The 21057-nt window shown below is 39.8% G+C and overlaps 1 protein-coding gene across 7 annotated transcripts in view; it reads left to right on the top strand.

The window, feature by feature from the left end:
* PSD3 (pleckstrin and Sec7 domain containing 3) overlaps positions 1 to 21057 on the top strand; it is a 643022-nt gene that overhangs the window by 560756 nt on the left and 61209 nt on the right. For all 7 annotated transcript variants that reach the window (XM_046648392.1, XM_046648393.1, XM_046648398.1 and 4 more), the window contains one exon: positions 19112 to 19182. In XM_046648392.1, coding sequence (XP_046504348.1) covers positions 19112 to 19182 — 71 coding nt within the window. The remainder of the gene's footprint in view (positions 1 to 19111; positions 19183 to 21057) is intronic.

Raw genomic sequence — 21057 nt, 5'->3', positions numbered from 1 at the left:
CTTTTATAAAACAAAGTTGACTACATGTAACAGCTCCCAGTCTTAAAGAGAAAGATTATAAAGACTAACTGATTTTTCAAAAATGTGTAAATTGCCATAAATGTTTCGAAGATAAATGATTTGGAAATATAAGACAGTAATAGTACTGTTTTATTTCTACCACTCTGTTATGAACCTGGGGGTAATTAATACTATCAGTTTCCTGATATTGTGTGACTCATCTCCCAAAGGTGACTTCTGTTGTGCACAGCTTGGGTTCCATTGCTTCTAGCAGTATCTAAAGTGTCTGAGTTACTCTATTAATTAAGATTTAATAGTACTTCTTATAGTGGTGCCTGAGGGTATTTTGTGAAAGTAAGTTAGGGATAAATATACAGGGATTACCCTTAACTTCTATGAGTGTATCTAAATCTTTCACAAACCAATCTCAGAAAGCAAACCTCTGGCTGAGTTGTACCTGCAGCTGCCTCGGTGATGAGAACTTAAAAGCTTGCTTACTACCAAGGCAGCATCTCTCTTCATCCTGTAGGAGAGAGACTTTCAGAATTTTGCCCAGTTTTCAGATACCGTCACTAGGGAAATAAAGAAACTTTGAAAATGTCTTCTGCCTTTTACAAATCTAGCAGAGATCTGTCCCAGTTGTACTCGTATAGGAGAGCTTTTGCTGAGCGCATCTTTGCTTCCAAGCACAGCAAGGTGTTGGGTTTATTTTGGAATGCTGTCATTGGTAGTGTATTATATTTTATGTCTTTCTCCATTAACATAAAGAAATGGAAGGTATTTTGCATAGAATTATCACATCCTCACATTTCCCTTGTTTCCTGGTCTGACAGGACCTGCATTGTTAGCTTTCAAGCCGTGACTCAAGAATTTTTTCTCATTAGTGTAGATATGGCTTATTGACCTTCTCGACCCTTTGGGGGGAAAAATAGTATTTTTGCCTTTTTACTGGGGCAATAGGAAAATGTTTTTCAAGCCAACAGACAGAAAGTAAAGCTTAGTGTATTAAAGGAGAGAATAGGCAATGTACATACTATGTCTTTCTGTGCATATTAAATCTTTCTGATATTAACTTGAAGAAAAGGAAAAAGTAGATGATGAGGAAACCCAGAGGGAGGAGTGGTCAAAATTAGGATGAAATTTTGACATTGGAAAAAATTTTCTGCCCGTTGAATAAAATAGAAAAATTGGAACAGTCAGATCTTAAATACATCTATTCTCACTTATGTTCAGAAGAAACTAAAGTTGGAAAGTATAGCACGCAAATAAAAACTTTTGCATGAAGCTTATACCTTTTGGTGGATTAAAAAATAACTTTATTTTCTGGCATATATCCATCATTACTCCTTACTGAATATTTTATTGCTCAAGAATATTTCATACCTTTTCCTTCATGAAAGAAGGGTGACAGCCTGTGCTTTCATTCCCATTATACATTTTATATTTCCAAAAAGATTCTTCAAATATATGATAAAGATGAGAAAATTAATAACCACGGATTCGTAATATTGGAGATTTAATGGTAGTTCCAATATCACCCTTCTTCGGAACAACTGCTAATTTCTGTTTTGCAGAAATGTATATTGTGTGTGTTTGTGTGTATAATGTACAGGAACAATCACAGAGGCCTATTGACTTTTTTTGTTTCTTATTTTAAGCTACAGTGAGCAGGAATAAGGCTCCCAGCCAGGGTTGGTAGTCAAGGAGTGTGTCCTGATTCAGTTGTACAGACTGTTTACCATGGATGTGCCTTCACTCCTGATTGGGCAGTGTTTTTCCTCATAGGTCAGAGTCCCTGCTGAATCAGCTCTTAACTAATTTGAACGTCACTCCTAAATCTCAGAGTTAACCAAGACATTGTATCCTGAGTCTGTTTAACTGGTCTTTCGCTGCATACAAACCAGAGTACAAGTGGCCAGTGCTATGTGGAACCAAGTGCTACTGGTTAGGCGGGGCGTCAGATCCCACTGCTGTAAAGTGGACATGGTGACAGGGGCTCCCTCGTGGAGTTGTGGGCTTTAGGTAATACACATCAAGTTTTGGAAGGGTGCTCAGTAAATGTTCTCTGCTGCTGTAACTACTGCTGTAATTATGATTGCTGTTAGCATTATTATTCCCCAGCAGTGTTGGGCCGGTAGCATCTGAGAAGGCACAGACAGGGATCGTGCCTCGGTTCTGAGATCCGTAGCCATGAGCAGGGATACCTTTGAAGGCCCTGGAGTCCAGTGAGATTAAAGAACATACCTGACTCACATTCCCCTCCTATCTCATCATCTCTCCCTGCCCCCTGCGTTTGCCTCAGTGGAGTAGCAGGCCTGACCTTTGCACAGGATTGTCACCTGGACAATTTCCCCTTCTTCATGCACCCTTGGACTCCTTTTCCTCACCTGAATTGCCCTGTACAGTACTTTTGAAATCCTTAGATGGGTAGCGTCCTCAGGAGCTTACTCTGCCTCTCAGAACTGCAAATATAATTAATAATGGAGACATTAATGTTTAATAGAGGCAATGAGACCTAACTAAAAGAAAAGTTTGCATCAAATAGAGCATACGTTTATAATGTTAGCCCGATGCCCAGAGCTCTTTGGTGTAGGTGACAGTTAACTGCCTTCTCCCTTCCTTCCAATTCCTTATCTTAATTTGTTGTGCACTTCTATCCCTATTTTGGCCTTTTCCTCAATGTGGACAATTGTAAAAGCCTCCTTACTGGGTGTTCCTTGTTTTAATTTCTCTCATCCTGTCCTCAGCCCTTGTCTCCTGCATCCTGCTCCAAATGAATTTTTCCTCAATAACAAAATTTGTGAACAAATTCTTTAAAAAACGTAAAGAAGAAAGAAAAAAAAAAGGGAGTCTGTTTTTGGCAATATGATGGCCTATGAATTCCAAAACTTCCATTATGAAAAATCTACAAATGATAAAATATTTTTAAACACCTTTTAACTGAACAGATGAGCCTGTAGCAATGAAAGGGAAATCCCCTGAGACCAGGAATGGAGCATGAATGCAAGTCTAGGAAGAGGAGTGACCCCTGGGCAGCTCTGGGTCTGGCGCCCAAGGAGTACTGGAGATAAAATTACACAGCTTTGAGCACAGGAGGACAACAGAATGGAGGCTGTGAAGAGCAGTTAAGACACCTGTGGAGTGGGGGGAGAAGTCAGAGTGTCAGAGGTTGCAATAGTGGAGACAATGGAGGAGAGACCATATTCAAAGATATAATGACTGCAAGGTCTTGAAAATGATACATGGGAAACCCAAAGAACACCAAGCTGGATAAATTTAAAGAAACTTAGATATAACATTTAGACTCAAGACAGACATCCCAACAATCATGGGAGGGAAAAGATAGTGAAATAACATCCTCATGAGAAAAGGTAATTGTTGATCCTATTCAAGATCCTGACCCTGATGCAAGGATCCCCATCAGTCAAGTGCCTGGATTTTCACTCTTAATAATCATATAGGAGGAAAGATGTCAGCATCATGGCAAAGTGAACTTGCCCAGGACTCTCTCCCCTCCAAAATACAATGAGAAGGGACATCCATATTCCAACAGAGGACATCCTAACACAACACAAAAATGTTGGAGAGACACGCAGCCATACGACGAAGGGCGGAGAGGCTGGAGTCCCCCTTGGAAGAGCTGAAACAGGGTAAGAGAGAACTTCGCTCCCTCCCTTAAAGACTGTAATCACAGGAGGTTCTGCAAGGGAAGGAACAGGGGAGGGGACATTCATTCACAGGAACATCAAGGACCGCTGAGGGCCTGTGCGGCCTAGAAGGAAGACCTCTACCGGGGTGAGAGCTTTCGAGGGGGGTGACCTCATCAAGATAACTCTCCAGGAGAGCAGATAGTGAGAGCAAAGTGGGAAAGCCCCAGGAGCACACAGGAGATAGTGTCCCTCCCCCCACCTGCCCTGTGCCGCTCTACTTCCTGGGATCTCAGCTGAAGGCCGAGGGCTCAGAAGACGCAGCTCTTGACCCCCACCAAGTGGCGATAGGCAGTAGCTGCAGCCAAATAATATCAGGATGTACAAGATCCGACCCACCTCCTCTAGCAATATCAAAGACTATATCAAACCTCCAGACCAAAGAGAAAATGGCAGGTACCCAGAATTCAGTCCTAAAGACACAGAAATATGCAATTTAAATGACAATGAATTCAAAATAGCTATCATCAAAAAACTCAATGAGGTAAAAAAAAAAATGTAGAGAAACAATTCAGCGAGTTCAGGAGCTACTTCACAAAAGAGATTGAAACTATAAAGAAGAATAAATCAGAAATATTGGAGATGAAAGACACAATGGAAGAAGTAAAACAAAAGACAGATTCCCTGAACGCTCGAGTGGATATCTTAGAGGAGTGTATCAGCATAATCGAAGATAGACATGTTGAAATGCTCCAGACAGAGGAGGAGAGAGAGCTAAGTGTAAAAAGAAATGAAGAAAATCTCCAAGAAATATCTGACTCAAGGAGGAAATGAAACGTAAGAATTATAGATATTCAAGAAGGAGAAGAGAAGGAGAATGGAGCAGAAAACATGTTCAAAGAAATAATAGCAGAGAACTTCCCAAACCTAGGGAAAGAGAGGGAAATCTGTGTGGAAGAAGTTTCCAGATCTCCCAGATTTGTCAATGTAAAAAGACCTACTGCAAGGCATATAGTAGTAAAACTGGCAAGAATGAATGACAAAGAAAGAATACTAAGTGCAGCAAGGCAGAAGAAAATAACCTATAAAGGAACCCCTATCATGCTTTCAGCGGATTTCTCTGCAGAAACCTTATAAGCTAGGAGAAACTGGAATGACATATTCAGATCTTCAAAAGACAGAAATTTTCAGCCAAAAATATTCAGTCCAGCAAAAATATCCTTCAGATATGAGGGAGAAATAAAAACTTTCCCAGACAAACAAAAGCTAAGGGACTTCTTAGCCATGAAATCCCCTCCTACAAGAAATCCTCAAGAAAGCCCTCATACCTTGAAAAAAAAAAGGGAGAAAGGGGTCACAAAACACAGAGTAAGGAGCTAAATAGGTAGCATCAGAATAAGATAGCAAATACTCAAGTATAGCATTAAGCTAAAAGGAAGGAAAACACCAAAAACAAAGATAATCCTGTCATTTTACCCACAAACTCACAACACAAGGTGGAATAAGATGTGAGAAAAACAACTTAGGAGGGGAGGAGGAAAGAGACTGAGTCGATTTACACTAAGGCAATAAGAGGGTGTCAGAAAACAGACTATCTTATACACAAAATTCTGAATACAAACCTCAGGATAACCATTAAACAAAAACCAGAACAGAGGCAAACATAATACATGAGGAGAAAACAAACACATCATAAAAAACTACGTAATTCAATGGGTAGACCAAAACACACAGGACGAGAAACAAAGGAAATGCAGGAAAACCAGAAAATGAGTGATAAGATGATAGCATTAAGCCCTCATACATCAATAATCACCCTAAACGTAAATGGATTGAGTTCTCCAATAAAAAGACACAGTAGCAACATGGATTAAAGAATGAGACCCAACAATACGCTGCCTCTAGGAAACACATCACAGCTCCAATGACAAACACAGGCTCAGAGTGAAGGGATGGAAGACCATACTCCAAGCTATGGCAAACAAAAGAAAGCAGATGTCACAATACTTATATCAAAGTAGGCTTCAAGATAAGACAGGTAAAGAGAGACAAAGAGGGGCAGTATATAATGATCAAAGGGACACTCCATCAAGAAGAAATAACACTTATAAATATCTCTGCACCCAACACAGGAGCACCAAAGTACGTAAAGCAAGTATAAACAAACCTAAAAGAAGATATTAAAAATAACACGGTAGGGGCTGGCCCCGTGGCCGAGTGGTTAAGTTCGCGCGCTCCGCTGCAGGCGGCCCAGTGTTTCGCTGGTTCGAGTCCTGGGCGCGGACATGGCACTGCTCGTCAGACCACGCTGAGGCAGCGTCCCACATGCCACAACTAGAAGGACCCACAACAAAGAATATACAACTATGTACGGGGGGCTTTGGGGAAAAAAAGGAAAAAATAAAATCTTTAAAAAAAAAAAATAACATGGTAATAGTAAGGGACCTCAACACTCCACTCACATCAACGGATAGATCATCCAGATAGAAAATCAACAAGGAAACAGTGGAGTTAAATGAACAGCTAAACTAATTGGACTTAAAGACATATACAGAACACTCCATCCAGAAACAGCAGAATACTCACTCTTCTCAAGTGCACACGGAGCATTCTTGATGATAGGCCATATGTTGGGAAGCAAGGCAAGCCTCAATAAATCTAAGAAAATTGAAATAATAACAAGCATCTTTTTGGATCACAATGCCGTAAAGTTAGAAAAAAATTACAAGAAAAAAGCTGAGAAAAGGACAAAGATGTGGAGACCAAACAACATGCTATTGAACAAGCAATGGATCATTGAAGAAATTAAAGGAGAAATCAAGAAGTATCTGGAGACAAATTAAAATGATAACATACCATACCAACTCATATGGGATGCAGCAAAAGCCACATTAAGAGGGAAATTCATCGCAATACAGGCACAGCTTAACAAGAAAAATCCCAAATAAGCAGTATCATATTACACCTAACTGAATTAGGAAAAGAAGAATAAACAAAGCCCAAAATCAGTGGAAGGAGAGAAATAATAAAAATCAGAACAGAAATAAATGCTATTTAAACAAAAAAGACAGTAGTAAGGATCAATGCACAAAGAGCTTGTTCTTTGAGAAGATAAATAAAATTGACAAAGCCGCATCCCTCTGATACCAACCCTGACAAGGACAACACAAAAAAGGAAAACTACAGGCCAATGTCACTGATGAACATAGATGCAAAAATCCTCAACAAAATTTTGACAACCCGAATTCAGCAATACATTAAAAGGATCGTACATCATGATCAAGTGGGATTTATTCCAGGGACACATGGTTGTTTCAACATCAGGAAATCAATCACCCTGATACACCACATCAACAAATTGAGGAATGAAACCCACATGATCATCTCAATAGATGCAGAGAAAGCATTTGACAAGATCCAACAGCCGTTTATGATAAAAACTCTGAACAAATGGGGCTAGAAGGAAATTACCTCAACACAATAAATGCCATGTATGACAAACCCACAGCCAACATCATATTCAATGGGCAAAAACTGAGCGCCATCCCTCTGAGAACAGGAACAAGACAAGAATGCCCACTTTCACCATTCTTATTCAACATAGTACTAGAGGTTTTCACCAGAGCAATTAGGCAAGAGAAAGGAATAAAGTAAATCCAAGTAGGGAGTGATGAAGTGAAACTCTCACTGTTTGCAGACAACGTGATCTTATGTATAGAAAACCCCAAAGAATCCATTGGAAAACTAATAGAAATTATTAACAACTACAGTAAAGTTGAAGGGTATAAAATCAACTTACAAAAATCAGTTGCTTTTCTGCATAATGAACTTACAAAAAGAGAAATCAAGAATACAATTCCATTTACCATTGCAACTAAAAGAATAAAGTACCTAGGAATAAATTTAATCAAGGAGGTGAAGGACTTATACAATGAAAACCAGGAGACATTACTTAGAGAAATTGATGACATAAAGAGATGGAAAGAGATTCCATGCACATGGATTGGAAGAATAAACATAGTTAAAATGTCCATAATACCCGAAGCAATCTACAGGTTCAATGCAATCCCAGTCAAAATCCCAATGATATTCTTCACGGAAATAGAGCAAAGAATCCTAAAATTCATATGGGGCAACCAAAGACCCCGAATTGCTAAGGCAATCCTGAGAAAAAAGAACAAAGCTGGAGGTATCACAATCCCTGACTTCAAAATGTGCTACAAAGCCATAGTGATCACAACAGCGTGGTACTGGTACAAAAATAGGCAGACAGATCAATGGAACAGAACTGAAAGCCCAGAAATAACACAGCACATCTACAGACAGCTAATCTTCGACAAAGGTGCCAAGAACACAGAACGGAGAAAATAGAGTCTCTTCAAGACATGGTGTTGGGAAAACTGGACAGCCACATGCAAAAGAATGAAATTGGACCATTATCTCATGCTATACACAAAAAATAAACTCAAAATGGATCAAAGACTTGAAGATAAGTCCTGAAACCATAAAATTCCTGGAAGATAATATAAGTAGTACACTCTTTGACATTGAACTACAAAGGATCTTTTCGAATACTATGTCTTCTCAGACAGGGGAGACAAAAGAAAAAATAAACAAGTGGGAGTGCATCAGACTAAAGAGCTTCTGCAAGGCAAAAGAAACTAGAATCAAAACAAAGAGACAACCCACCAATTGAGAGAAAATATTTGCAAATCATATATCTGACAAGGGGTTAATCTCCATAATATATAAGGAACTCACACAACTGAACAATGAAAAAACAAACAACCTGATCAAAAAATGGGCAGAGGATAGGAACAGACATTTTTCCAAAGAAGATGGCCCATAAACACATGAAAAGATGTTAAACACCACTAATCATCAGGGAAATGAAAATCAAAACTACACTGAGATACCACCTTAGGCCTGTTAAAATGGCTATAATCACTAAGACTAAAAATAACAACTTTTGGAGAGGGTGTGGAGAGAAGGGAACCCTCAGACACTGCTGGTGGGAATGCAAACTGGTGCAGCTACTATGGAAAACACTATGGAGATTCCTCAGAAAACTAAAAATAGAACTACCATATGACCCAGTTATCCTGCTACTGGTTATCTACCTAAACAACTTGAAATCAACAATCCAAAGTAACATGTGCACCCCCGTGTTCATCACAGCACTATTCATAATAGCCAAGAAATGGAAGCAACCCAAGTGCCCATCCACTGATGAATGGATAAAGATGTGATGTACAATGAAATACTACTAAGCCAGAAAAAAAAGACAAATTCATCCCATTTGCAACAACATGGAAGGACCTGGAGGGAATTATGCTAAGCAAAGTAAGCCAGACTGAGAAGGACAAACACCAGATGATTTCACTCATATGTGTAATATCAACAAACACTTGGACAAAACAGTTCAGTGGTTACCAGGGGAGGAGAGGAGGGGTGTGGGCACAGGGGGTGAAGGGGAGCACTTATGTGTTGACAGTCAAGAAGTAATGTACAACTGAAATCTCACATTTATGTAAACTATTATGAACTCAATAAAAAAATATGAATATGGAAAAAAGAAAAAATAACTGTCAGCCTAGAATTTTTAATGAAATACATTTTTATAAATAAAAATAGAAAAACATTTACCACCAAAAGACCTTCACTAAAGAAACTTTAAGTATAGATTTCAAGAAGTAGTTGAAAATAGCCTCCAAAAAATCTGAAGTACAGAAAGAAGTAACAAATGAAGGTAATAGTAAACACAAGGGTAAATCTAACAGATAGTAACAGTTTATAGAAAAATGATGTCTATTTCAGTAGTATTAGAAAAAACTCCATTAATGGATACCATTGTCATGAGATTGAAGGCAGATGATTAGAATTAAAATAATCCAAGATCCCTGTATTTTCAGGAAGAAGGAAAGGGATTGATAATCTTTGAACTTTGTGCACACATATTAAAAATGGCGATGAAAGCATTGTCTAGTGTGTAAAATGGTATCTTATGATTAACTTCAGTAAACACCTTTTCACAGCAGACACCCAGATATTTATTTTTTTTCTTGTTGTTATCTTTCAATTTTTTTTTAATTTTTTTTGGATGTACATCATATTTCGAATTCTGTGTACATTACATCATGTTCACCACCCGAACACTAATTTTGCCCTCCCCCTTTCCCCAAAGGTAACCACCAGTCCAATCTCCAATGCTGTGTGTTTTTTGTTTTTTTTTTTTTTGTCGTTTTTATCTTCTACTTATGAGTGAGATCATATGGTATTTGACTTTCTCCCTCTGACTTATTTCACTCAGCATAATACCCTCAAGGTCCATCCATGTTGTCACAAATGGCTGGATTTCGTCATTTCTTATGGCTGAGTAGCATTCCATCGTGTATAAATACCACATCTTCTCTATCCATTCGTCCCTTGATGGACACCTAGGTTGCTTCCAAGTCTTGGCTATTGTGTATAATGCCGCAATGAACATAGAGGTGCAAGTCTTTTTATGCCTTTGTGTTTTCAAGTTCTTTGGATAAATACCCAGCAGTGGGATACCTGGATCATATGGTAGATCTATTCTTAATTTTCTGAGGATACTCCATACTGCTTTCCATAGTGGCTGCACCAGTTTGCACTGCCACCGGCAGTGAACAAGGGTTCCCTTCTCTCCACACCCTCTCCAATATTTGTTGTTTCCTGTCTTGTTAATTATAGCCATTCTGACCAGAGAGAGGTGATACCTCATTGTAGTTTTGATTTGCATTTCCCTGATAGCTAATGATGTTCAGCATGTTTTCATATGCCTGTTGGCCATCTGTATATCTTCTTTGGAGAAATCTCTGTTCAGATCTTTTGTCCATTTTCTAATTAGATTGTTGGTCTTTTTGTTGTTGAGCTGTATGAGTTCTTTGTATATTTTGGATATTAACTCCTTATCTGATATACAAATATCTTCTCCCAGTTGTTAGCTTGTCTTTTCGTTTTGTTGATGGTTTCCTTTGCTGTGCAGAAACATTTTAGTTTGATGTAGTCCCATTTGTTCATTCTTTCTTTTGTTTCCCTTGCCCGGTCAGACATGGGACCTGAAAATATGCTGCTCAGACCAATGCCATAGAGCGTACTGCCTATGTTCTCTTCTAGAAGTCTCATGGTTTCGGGTCTTACATTCAAGTCTTTGATCCACTTTGAGTTGATTTTTGTGCATGGTGTAAGGGCATGGTCTACTTTCATTCTTTTGCATGTGGCTGTCCAGTTTTCCCAACACCTTTTATCGAAGAGACTCTCCTTTCTCCATCATATGCTCTTGGCTCCCTTGTCGAATATTAGCTGTCCATAAATGTGTGGGTTTACTTCTGGGCTCTCAATTTAGTCCCATTGATCTGTGTGTCTGTTTTTGTGCCAGTACCACGCTGTTTTGGTTACTATGGCTTTGTAGTATAATTTGAAATCAGGGAGTGTGATACCTCCAGCTTTGTTCTTTTTTCTCAGGAATACTTTGGCCATTCAGGGTCTTTTGTTGTTCCATATAAATTTTAGGGTTCTTTATTCTATTTCTGTAAAAAATGTTGTTGGAACTTTGATAGCGATTGTGTTGAATCTATAGATTGCTATAGGAAGTATGGACATTTTAACAATGTTACTTCTTCCAATCCAAGAGCACAGAATATCTTTCCATTTCTTTGTGTCTTCGATTTCTTTCAACAATGTTTTATAGTTTTCGGTGTACAGATCTTTCACCTCTTTGCTTAAGTTTATTCCTAGGTATTTTATTCTTTTTGTTGCAATTGTAAATGGTATTGTATTCTTAATTTCTCTTTCTGCTACTTCATTGTTAGTGTATAGAAACACAACCAATGTTTGTACATTGATTTTGTATCCTGCAACTTGACTGTATTCCTTTATTATTTCTAAAATTTTTTAGTGGACTCTTTAGGGTTTTCTAGATATAAAATCATGTCTTCTGCAAAGAATGACAGTTTCATTTCTTCTTTTCCAATGTGGATCCCTTTTATTTCTTTTTCTTGCCTGATTGCTCTGGCTAGGACTTCCAATACTATGTTAAATAAGAGTGGTGACAGTGGGCATCCTTGTCTGGTTCCTGTTCTTAGAGGGATAGCTTTCAGTTTTTCTCCATTGAGAATGATATTTGCTGTGGGTTTGTCATATATGGCCTTTATTATGTTGAGGTATTTTCCTTCTATACCCATTTTATTTAGAGTTTTTATCATAAATGGATGCTGTATCTTGTCAAATGCTTTCTCTGCATCTATTGAGATGATCATGTGATTTTTATTCTTCCTTTTGTTAATGTGGTATATCACGTTGATAGATTTGCGGATGTTGAACCATCCCTGCATCCACGGAATGAAACCCACTTGATCATGATGTATGATCTTTTTAATGTATTGTTGTATTCGATTTGCTAGAATTTTGTTGAGGATTTTTGCATCGATGTTCATCAGTGATATTGGCCTGTAATTTTCTTTTTTTGTGTTGTCCTTTTGAGCCTTCTCTCTTCTCTTCTTGGTGAGTCTAGCTAAGGGTTTGTCAATTTTGTTTATCTTTTCGAAGAACCAGCTCTTGGTTTCATTAATTTTTTCTATTGTTTTTTTAGTCTCTATTTCATTTATTTCTGCTCTGATTTTTATTATTTCCTTCCTTCTGCTGTTTTTGGGCTCTGTTTGTTGTTCTTTTTCCAGTACCTTAGATGCGCTTTTAGATTGTCTGGGATTTTTCTTCTTTGTTGAGGTAGACCTGAATTGCTATAAACTTCCCTCTTAGAACCGCTTTTGCTGTATCCCACAGATTTTGGCATGTTGTGTTTTCATTTTCATTTGTCTCCAGGAATTTTTTGATTTCTTCTTTGATTTTTTCATTGACCCAATCATTGTTCAGTAGCATTTAGTTCAATCTCCACATTTTTGTGGCTTTTCTGGTTTTCTTTCTGTAGTTGATTTCCAGTTTCATACCTTTGTGGTCAGAAAAGATGCATGGTATTATTTTGATCTTCCTAAATTTATTGAGACTTGTTTTGTGGCCTAATATGTGATCAGTCCTGGAGAATGTTCCATGGGCATTTGAAAAGAATGTGTGTTCTGTGGTTTTTGGATGGAATGTTCTGTATATATCTACTAAGTCCATCTGTTCTAATGTGTCCTTTAAGGCGAGTGTTTTCTTATTGATCTTCTGTTTGGATGATCTATCCATTGGTGTAAGTGGAATGTTAAAGTCCCCTACTATCATTGTGTTACTGTCTGTTTCTCCTTTTATGTCTGTTAATAATTGCTTTATTTATTTAGGTGCTCCTATGTTGTGTGCATAGATATTTACAAGTGTAATATTTTCTTGTTGGATTGTTCCCTTTATCATTATGTAGTGCCCGTCTTTGTCTCTTATTACAGTTTTTGATTTAAAGTCTATTTTGTCTAAGTATTGCTACCCCCGCTTTCTTTTCTTTGCCATTTGCATGGAATATCTTTTTCCATCCTTTCACTTTCAGTTTGTGAGTGTCTGTAGGTCTGAAGTGTGTCTCTTGTATGCAGCATATACATGGATCTTGTTTTTTTATCCAGTTGGCCACCCTATGGCATTTGATTGGAGCATTGACATTTAAAGTAGCTATTGATAAATATGTATTTATTGCCATTTTGTCACTTTTTCCCTTTTTTGGGTGTTTCAGTAGTTCTTCTCCATTCCTTTCTTTTTCTCTTGCTCTCTTCCCTGTGGTTTGATGGCTATCTTTAGTAATATGTTTGATTTCTTTTGTCTTACTTTTCTTCCTGCTTGTTATAGGTTTCTGGTTTGTGGTTACCATGTGGATCCTATTTAATATACTATGCATATAACAGTCTATATTGAGTAGATAGACTCTTTAGCTTGACCTCTTTCTAAAAGCTCTACTTTGTCACTCTCCTCCTCCCACAGTATATGTTTTTCACATCATATATAGTCTTTTGTTTAGTGTGTGTCTATCCATTACCCTCTTATCATTGAAATAGTTGATTTTACTACATTTGTCTTTTAACCTTCATATTATCTTCACAGGTAGTTAATCTGCTGCCTTTACTATACTTTTACCTTACAAGTGATTTTATTGCCTGTTTTTGGTTGTTGTTCTTGTTTGGGTTTTTTGGATAATTTTTTTTAATCTCTATTTGTGGTCATTGCTTTCCCACTTAAATAAGTCCCTTCAGCATTTCTTGCAGAACTGGTTTCTTGGTGATAAACTTATTTAATTTTTGCTTGTCTGGGAAGCTCTTTATCTCTCCTTCCATTCTGAATCACAACCTTGATGGATAGAGTATTCTTGGTTGTAGGTTTTTTCATTTTAGCACTTTAAATATGTCGTGCCATTCTCTTCTCACCTGTAGGGTCTTGACTGAGAAGTCTGCTGATAGCCTGATGGGCTTCCCTTTATATGTCACCTGTGGCCTTTCTCTTGCTGCTTTTAAGATTCTCTCTTTGTCTTTAATTATAGACACTATGATTATAATATGTCTTGATGTGGGCCTCTTTCGGCTTCTCTTGTTTGGAGCTCTGTGTGCTTCCTGAACTTGGATGTCTGTTTCCTTCCTCAGGAAAATTTTCCTCTGATATTTTGACAAATAAATTTTCTGCCCCTTTGTCTCTCTCTTCTCCTTCTGGGACCCCTATAATCCGAATGTTAGGATGCTTGATATTGTCCCAGAGTTCCCTTACACTGTTCCCATTCTGTCTAATTCGTTTTTCTCTTTTCTGTTCTGCTTGGGTGATTTCCTCTAGTCTTTCGTCTAGCTCACTGATCCGTTCTTCTGCTTCCTCTACTCTGCTATTGAGTCCCTATAGTGAATTTCTCATTTCCAGTATTGTATTCTTCATTTCTGATTGGTTTTTTTTAATATCTTCCAGTTATTTGCTGATGTGCTCACTGTGTTCATCCATTCTTCTCCGCGTATCTGTGAGCATCCTCATTATATTTTGTTTGAATTCTTTGTCGAGTAAGTCGCTAGTTTCTGTTTCACTTAGTTCTTTTTCTGGGGTTTTGTAGTGTTCCCTTGCTTGGAAAGTATTCCTTTGCCTCCTCATTATGCCTCTTTCTCTGTGCTATTTTCTTTGTACTAAGTGAGTCGGCTATGTCTCCTGATCTTGGAGAGGTAGCCTTATGTATGAGATGCCTTATGAGGCCCAGCAGTGTGCTTCCCTCTCATCACCAGTCCAAACAATCCAGGAGTGACCCCTTTGTGGGCTACTTGTGTTCTTCTGCTATGGCAGGGTTGCTCCCACTGCAGGTACCCAGGGAGTCTGATCTTTCCTTCCCTGGCCAGCTGTTTGTAAATCCGGTTTGGGGGGACCTCAGCACTGTTGGCTACAAAGTCTATCAGCACACTCTTATTGCAATTGTCCTCTTAATTGGGTTGGTACCCAGTGTAGCTGGTTGCTAGGCTCAGGGGCTTACAATTGTGATAGGCCTGAGGCCAACAAGGCTGATGTCAGTTCTCTTAGGAGTGCAGCTAAGTGGGGCTAGCCCTTGGCATGGGGGCACTCAGTTGTTTCAGGCTTTGGAAGGTGGGGCTGATCCTTTTTATGGCTATTTGTGAAGCACAAGTCTTCTGCCGCTGATTAGCCTCACCCCCCACAGGACCACATACACTGTCAACACAGTCCTGGTCCGTGCACACTTCTCAACCCCCTGGAGCATACCCCAACGCCACACTGCAGGGGCCCTCACCTCTCCCCCAATGCCCCCCACAGCTCACCTGGTCCTCACACAGGCCCTGCCCCACAGAGGCGACACCCTTGCCTGCCTGTAGAGGATCAAGGCACTCAGTCAATGCAGGCTGAAAAGTAGCCTGAGGGCTTGCTGTTAGGTGGGGCCAGTCCCTAGGGCGGGTTGCCTGCCCTGGCTGAACTGGATTAAATCTGTGCTCTAATGGGTGTGGCAGACCCCTGGGCTAACAGCCCAAGGGATGCACCTCAATGGCCCCCACCAGTATCCATAGAAGCACGCCTGGACCAGCTCAGAACAATGGCCCCCACCAATGTCTCAGTCACCGGAGAGGACCATCCTCTCACCAAGATGCCCCCTGAGCCCACCAGGTGAGTCTCATTTCACCAAAGGATAGTCAGCCTTCTCTCTGGTGATTTTAGGTTGCTGCAATGAGTGAGTTTGTGTGTAGACCCTTTAAGACCTGGATCTTTTCGGCTTTCAATTGATAGCTTTTCTGGGGGTGTCCTTGCTGCAGTTAATAGCCAGCAAAGCCAGACAGTAAGACCCCCATCTCAGTTGGGCTGAGTCCGAAGGATGGTTATAGCAATATTACCGCTGCTCTGGACCTCACTCCTCCAGGGAGGGCTCGTACCTTGGAGTGGCTCCTTCCTGGTCAGCTGAGAAGCTCCACTGCTCCCAAAGGTGGCTTTTTTCCTCTCCGGCCAGAGTTACTGCCTCTTCTGCCTTTGTCAGGACTGTCCCTTGTCATGGGGGTTCTTTTTATCCAGTTCAGTTTTCAATCCAGGGTGATTCTTCCCAAAATTGTTGTAACCTGGTTGTGTTTGTGGGAGGAGGCGAGTTCAACATCTGCTCACAGTGCCATCTTGACGAGATCTCCCCAGATATTTATTAAAATACATCTACTTACTAACTCCCTAATACCCTTATAATCAAAGCCTTTCAATAGGATGCACTGGGTCTGCAGTCAGTAATCGTACTCATTCTTCCAGTTATGTTCATTGTGTAACTACAGTTACGACTCTTCCCCCAGTCATATATACATAATAATGTAGTGCTGTGGAATCAGTTTTAACTCTTTCCGCATTCATCATTGTGAGGAACAGTCTCCTCATTCATTGGTGTCTAGCCCATGTGTTTCACTCGGCAAAAGCCATAACAGCACTGTGTGTGGCCTTCCGTCAGTGTGGCTGAGCCTGCCTCGGGTGTGCATGGGGCTCCCTCTCTTCCCTGAGTGCCACGCTGTCCTGTCTGTGAAATGGAGGTAGGAAAAGTGCCTTATTTCCAGCACTGTGGTGTGAGTTAAACGGGTGAATACATGTAAGTCATTTAGAGTAGTGCTTTATAGCACACTGGTTATATACGGTTGAGTACTCACTTCTAAGTTATCTTGTCAGGAGAATTGGTTGCTTCTTTTAAGTCTTAAACAACTAAATTATAATTGACCAAAACCAAGGTTAAGTTTCACACTTCTGTGCAGGTAGAAAAGTAGAGAAGACAGCACAGGGTTGGTGCCCCACAGGGGGGGTAAGATCACCTTTCAGCTGGAGAGATCTGTGGGATCTGTGTCTAGTAGGCTTAGTGTGCTAATGATGAAGAGCTGATAAAGAGTTTCGTGAACATGCACCTGAATTCACAGATAGGAGATTTCTATTCGAAAAGTAGTGAAATAGATTTGTAGATCTTTGAACTGAAGGAATCTCAAGATGCCGCTAAACTAGCTTTACGGCTTTGTGGAAAGCCTTTAAAATCCAGGACCTACGTTCCTCCTACAGAAACGAAAAGGTTTTCTCTAAGTTTTTTTCTAGCATTATCCAGTGCTTTGCCTTAAGTTATGTGAATTATCCACATTTTAAAATTAAGCAGCTGAAGTCCTGAGAGGTGGAGGGACACGTCAGGAGTTACTGGTTAGGGGTTGGTGGGTGAGAGGATAGGTTTTAGACAAGGGCTAGAAACCAGCTGATCTGCTGTGCAGTCTGGCACCTCCACCACACCATACTGCCTCTGGTCCTGCTCTGCACCAGCTCCTGCAGCCCATGGTCACCTCTGTGTGCGCTGTTCTCACATCTACCGTGTCAGAATTTGACGTCTGTTGAAGAATATAGTCAGAGATTTTATACATAGAGAGATATACATATATCTCTCTATGTAAAATCTATAGTTCTCTTTATAGTGGTCACTTCTTTTTTTCTTTATAAAGGAGATTATGGTACACTTTTTTTTTTTTGAGGAAGGTTAGCCCTGAGCTAACATCTGCCACCAATTCTCTTCTTTTTGCTGAGGAAAATTGGCCCTGAGCTAACATCCATGCCTGTCTTCCTCTGCTCTATATGTGGAACGCCTGCCACAGCATGGCTTGACAAGCAGTACATAGGTCCACGCCCAGGATCCGAACCGGAATGCACTAACTTAACCGCTATACCACCAGGCCGGCCCCTGTGGTATACATTTTTTGATCATGTATTTTTGAGTACACACTTTTAAACCTTACATAGTGGAAACAGATGGGATGAGATTTTTTATTTCCCCTGGAAACCTGCAGAGCGGATGTTTTGAACCTTTTTTTACCAGGTGGGCATCTCAGTATGGTGTTGGCAGGAGCACCTGTGTTCTGTAGGTGGATATTCACCCAGTTTCCAAGCCTAAGGATCTTGAATCTTCAGTCAAAGGAGATTTAAAGGATTTAAATCTTAAGAATAGTGCACTTCCTAATTTAATCAGATGTACAAATTAAGGACAGTCTAGGCAGGCAAATAGTTGATAAAGGAATAAGAATAAATAGTCCTTCTACCTATTTGGATAGACATGTTTAGAAAAATGGCATTCAGGTAATAATATTTTCTAGTTACACATTTTAATTTGTTTAAATTAAGAATAAATAATAAACTTTTGCTAATCTATTCTTTTGCTTTAGGACAATTTGTGAAAGTTTAAGTAAGTCAATAGGCAAAATTCTGCTTCATACTTTAGGAGAATATAAAAAGGAATGTAAGGACTTCAAAAGAGAAGTCATTTGGAGAATTTTTATGAGGATGACTAACTGCCTTGCACTGTGCCAGGTTCTGTGGATTCTAAAGATGAAAGTTCACAGGTCATTCAGTCTAGTGAAAGAGACATTTAGACCAAAAATTACATTACAGTGCAGCAAAGTCTGCAGCGAAGAATTCACAGGTTGCCATAGGAGTATAGGAGTGATAATAATTAAAGATATAGTCCAGTTGGTGGGGGTATGGGAGAAATGCTAAAAGTCGTCCTTTTATGTTCTGGGACTTTTTTCTTACGATTCCTTGAAATGTGGATGAAGCCATAAGGCTCTGGTACTCAGCCGTTTAAGCGTTTTCTTGGATTACTGTGTATTTCCAGGATGCTTTCTCTTTAGCTCTCCCGTCTTGAGGTTCTCTCTGCTAGAGGGCCGGCTGCTGAGCCGAGCTGCGGAATGAGCTCCTGCCTCTCCGCGTCCTAGTGTGCGACCACAGGCAGGTCGCCTCTCTGTGCTTCGGTCTTGTAAAAGGACAAGAGTCGTGGTCCCTGCCTGCCAGGGCTGTTGTGATGATTGAATGCCACAGTACCTGGAGACATTTTTGGAATACTCTGCCTGGACACGGAAAGGCTCAAGGGAATTTCAGTTCTCATTGTCATTGGTTTTGTTAGCTACTAAACCAGAAACATTGAAACACAGTCACCATGTTGATCATTCCGCTTCTCTTTCCATAATGCTAACGTCCGTCAAGTAAAATTTTCCGTTTCTTTTCCTTTCTAGCTCCAAGAGGACGGCGAGGGTGGAAAACCTTTTATGCTGTGCTGAAGGGGACAGTCCTTTACTTGCAAAAGGTAAAAGCAAATGAAAAATGGAAGCCCGCCAAACGTAATGAAATGTTAATTAGACAACTTATCCCAAAAATGCTCACTTTGTACACAAATATTCACTTTGTACAAACACCCAAAAGACTGTTTCGTTGATGTCTAAATTATTTTTTAGATTTTTTTTGTTTTTGGTGAAAAAATTATTTTGGAAATTATATGTAACGTAGTATTTTATACATATATAAAGGTTTTTTATCTGTATGTATGTATGTATGATCAGAGGGAATGGATTAGCTTTGTTGTAATTATGTTCAATTAGAAATTTTGAGGGGCCAGCCCCGTGGCCGAGTGGTTAAATCTGGCGCCCCGCTGTGGCGGCCAGGGTTTCGCCAGTTCGGATCCTGGGTGTGGACATGGCACCGCTCATCAGGCCACGCTGAGGAGGCGTCCTACATAGCACAGCCAGAGGCACTCACAACTAGGATATACAACTATGCACTGAAGGGCTTTGGGGATGAGGAGGAGAAGAAGAAGAAGAAAAAAAATAAAGATTGGCAACAGATGTTAGCTGAGGTGCCAATCTTTAAAAAAAAAAATTTTTGAGAATAAGTTGAGAAGTTAGACTTCATATGGTCTGTGCAGGTACAGACCTATGGCAGCACTTGCTTCAATGGATATTTATACTGTATCTTGTTTATTTCTTCATTTATTTATTGTTATTTAACAATATATCTTCATTTATTTGTCTTCATTTAGATCCTGCCGAAACCTAGAAACACATTTTCATTCAAGTCCTAAAGTATCGGTACTTAACAATGAAAATGTATTCCAAATTACCTGAGTAAGGGTTTGTCAAGAACATTCCCTGTCAGGATCCTTTCTTCCAATCGCAGAATCTGGAAATCTGTCTGGGATCAGGTTTGCATGTTCTGGCCTGTGAAGGGTAGTCCCTGGAGCTTCACCACCCTAGCTCTGTGGAGGTGGAGATGGGAGTGTTGTGTGTTGACTGGAATGAGGTGCACCACTTCCCGGGCCCGGCAGGATTCTGCCTCCCGCTGTGAAGGCAGCTGGGGCAGCTAGGGCTGACTGGAGGCCAGGCAGGAACAACACTGCCCTCAGAGGTGACTGATGGGAAAAGGGTGTTTTTGTGATAAAAACCATGTAACATGAGATCTACCCTCAATACATTTTTAAGTGCCTAGTACAGTATTGTTAATTATAAGTGCAGTGTTGTGCAGGAGATCTCTGGAAATTTCCCATCTTGCATGACAGGTAATATCCAGTGAGCGGTTATTCTCCCACTCCCCTCTCCCAGCCCCAGGCAGCCACTTTCTGTTTCTGTGAGTTTGACTATTTCAAATACTCATATAAGTAGAATCAAGCAGAATTTGTCCTTCTGTGACTGGCTGACTTCACTTACCATAATGTCCTCAAGGTCCATCCATGTTGTAGTATATGAAAAGATTTCCTTTTTTATAGCTGAATAATAGTTCATTGTTTACTTCCTTTTCTTTATCTGTTCATCTGTCATGAACTTTGTGTTGTTTCCACTTCTTGGATATTGTGAATAATGCTACAGTGAACACAGGAGTGCAGAGATCTCTAGAAGTGGAATTCCTGGATCTGCTTTTAATTATTTGAAGAACCTCTGTATTGTTTTCCACGGTGGCTGAAACATTCTCAGTTCCCACCATCCGTGCACAGCAACTCCACATTCTCCACATGCACGTTAACACTTGTTATTTCCTATTTTTGTTTTTCTTTTCTTAATTTGTTATAGTGGCCATCCTAACAGATGTGAGATGATAACCTCATTGTGGTTTTGGTTTGTTTTCCTGACGATTAGTGATGTTGAGCATCTTTTCATATACTTGTTGGCCATATGTGTGTTGTCTTTGAAGA

This window comes from Equus quagga, chromosome 22, assembly GCF_021613505.1.
Source record: "Equus quagga isolate Etosha38 chromosome 22, UCLA_HA_Equagga_1.0, whole genome shotgun sequence".
Lineage (NCBI taxonomy): Eukaryota > Metazoa > Chordata > Mammalia > Perissodactyla > Equidae > Equus > Equus quagga.
The sequence above is the reverse complement of the archived record's forward strand: the minus strand, read 5'-3'. Positions and strand labels throughout refer to the sequence as shown.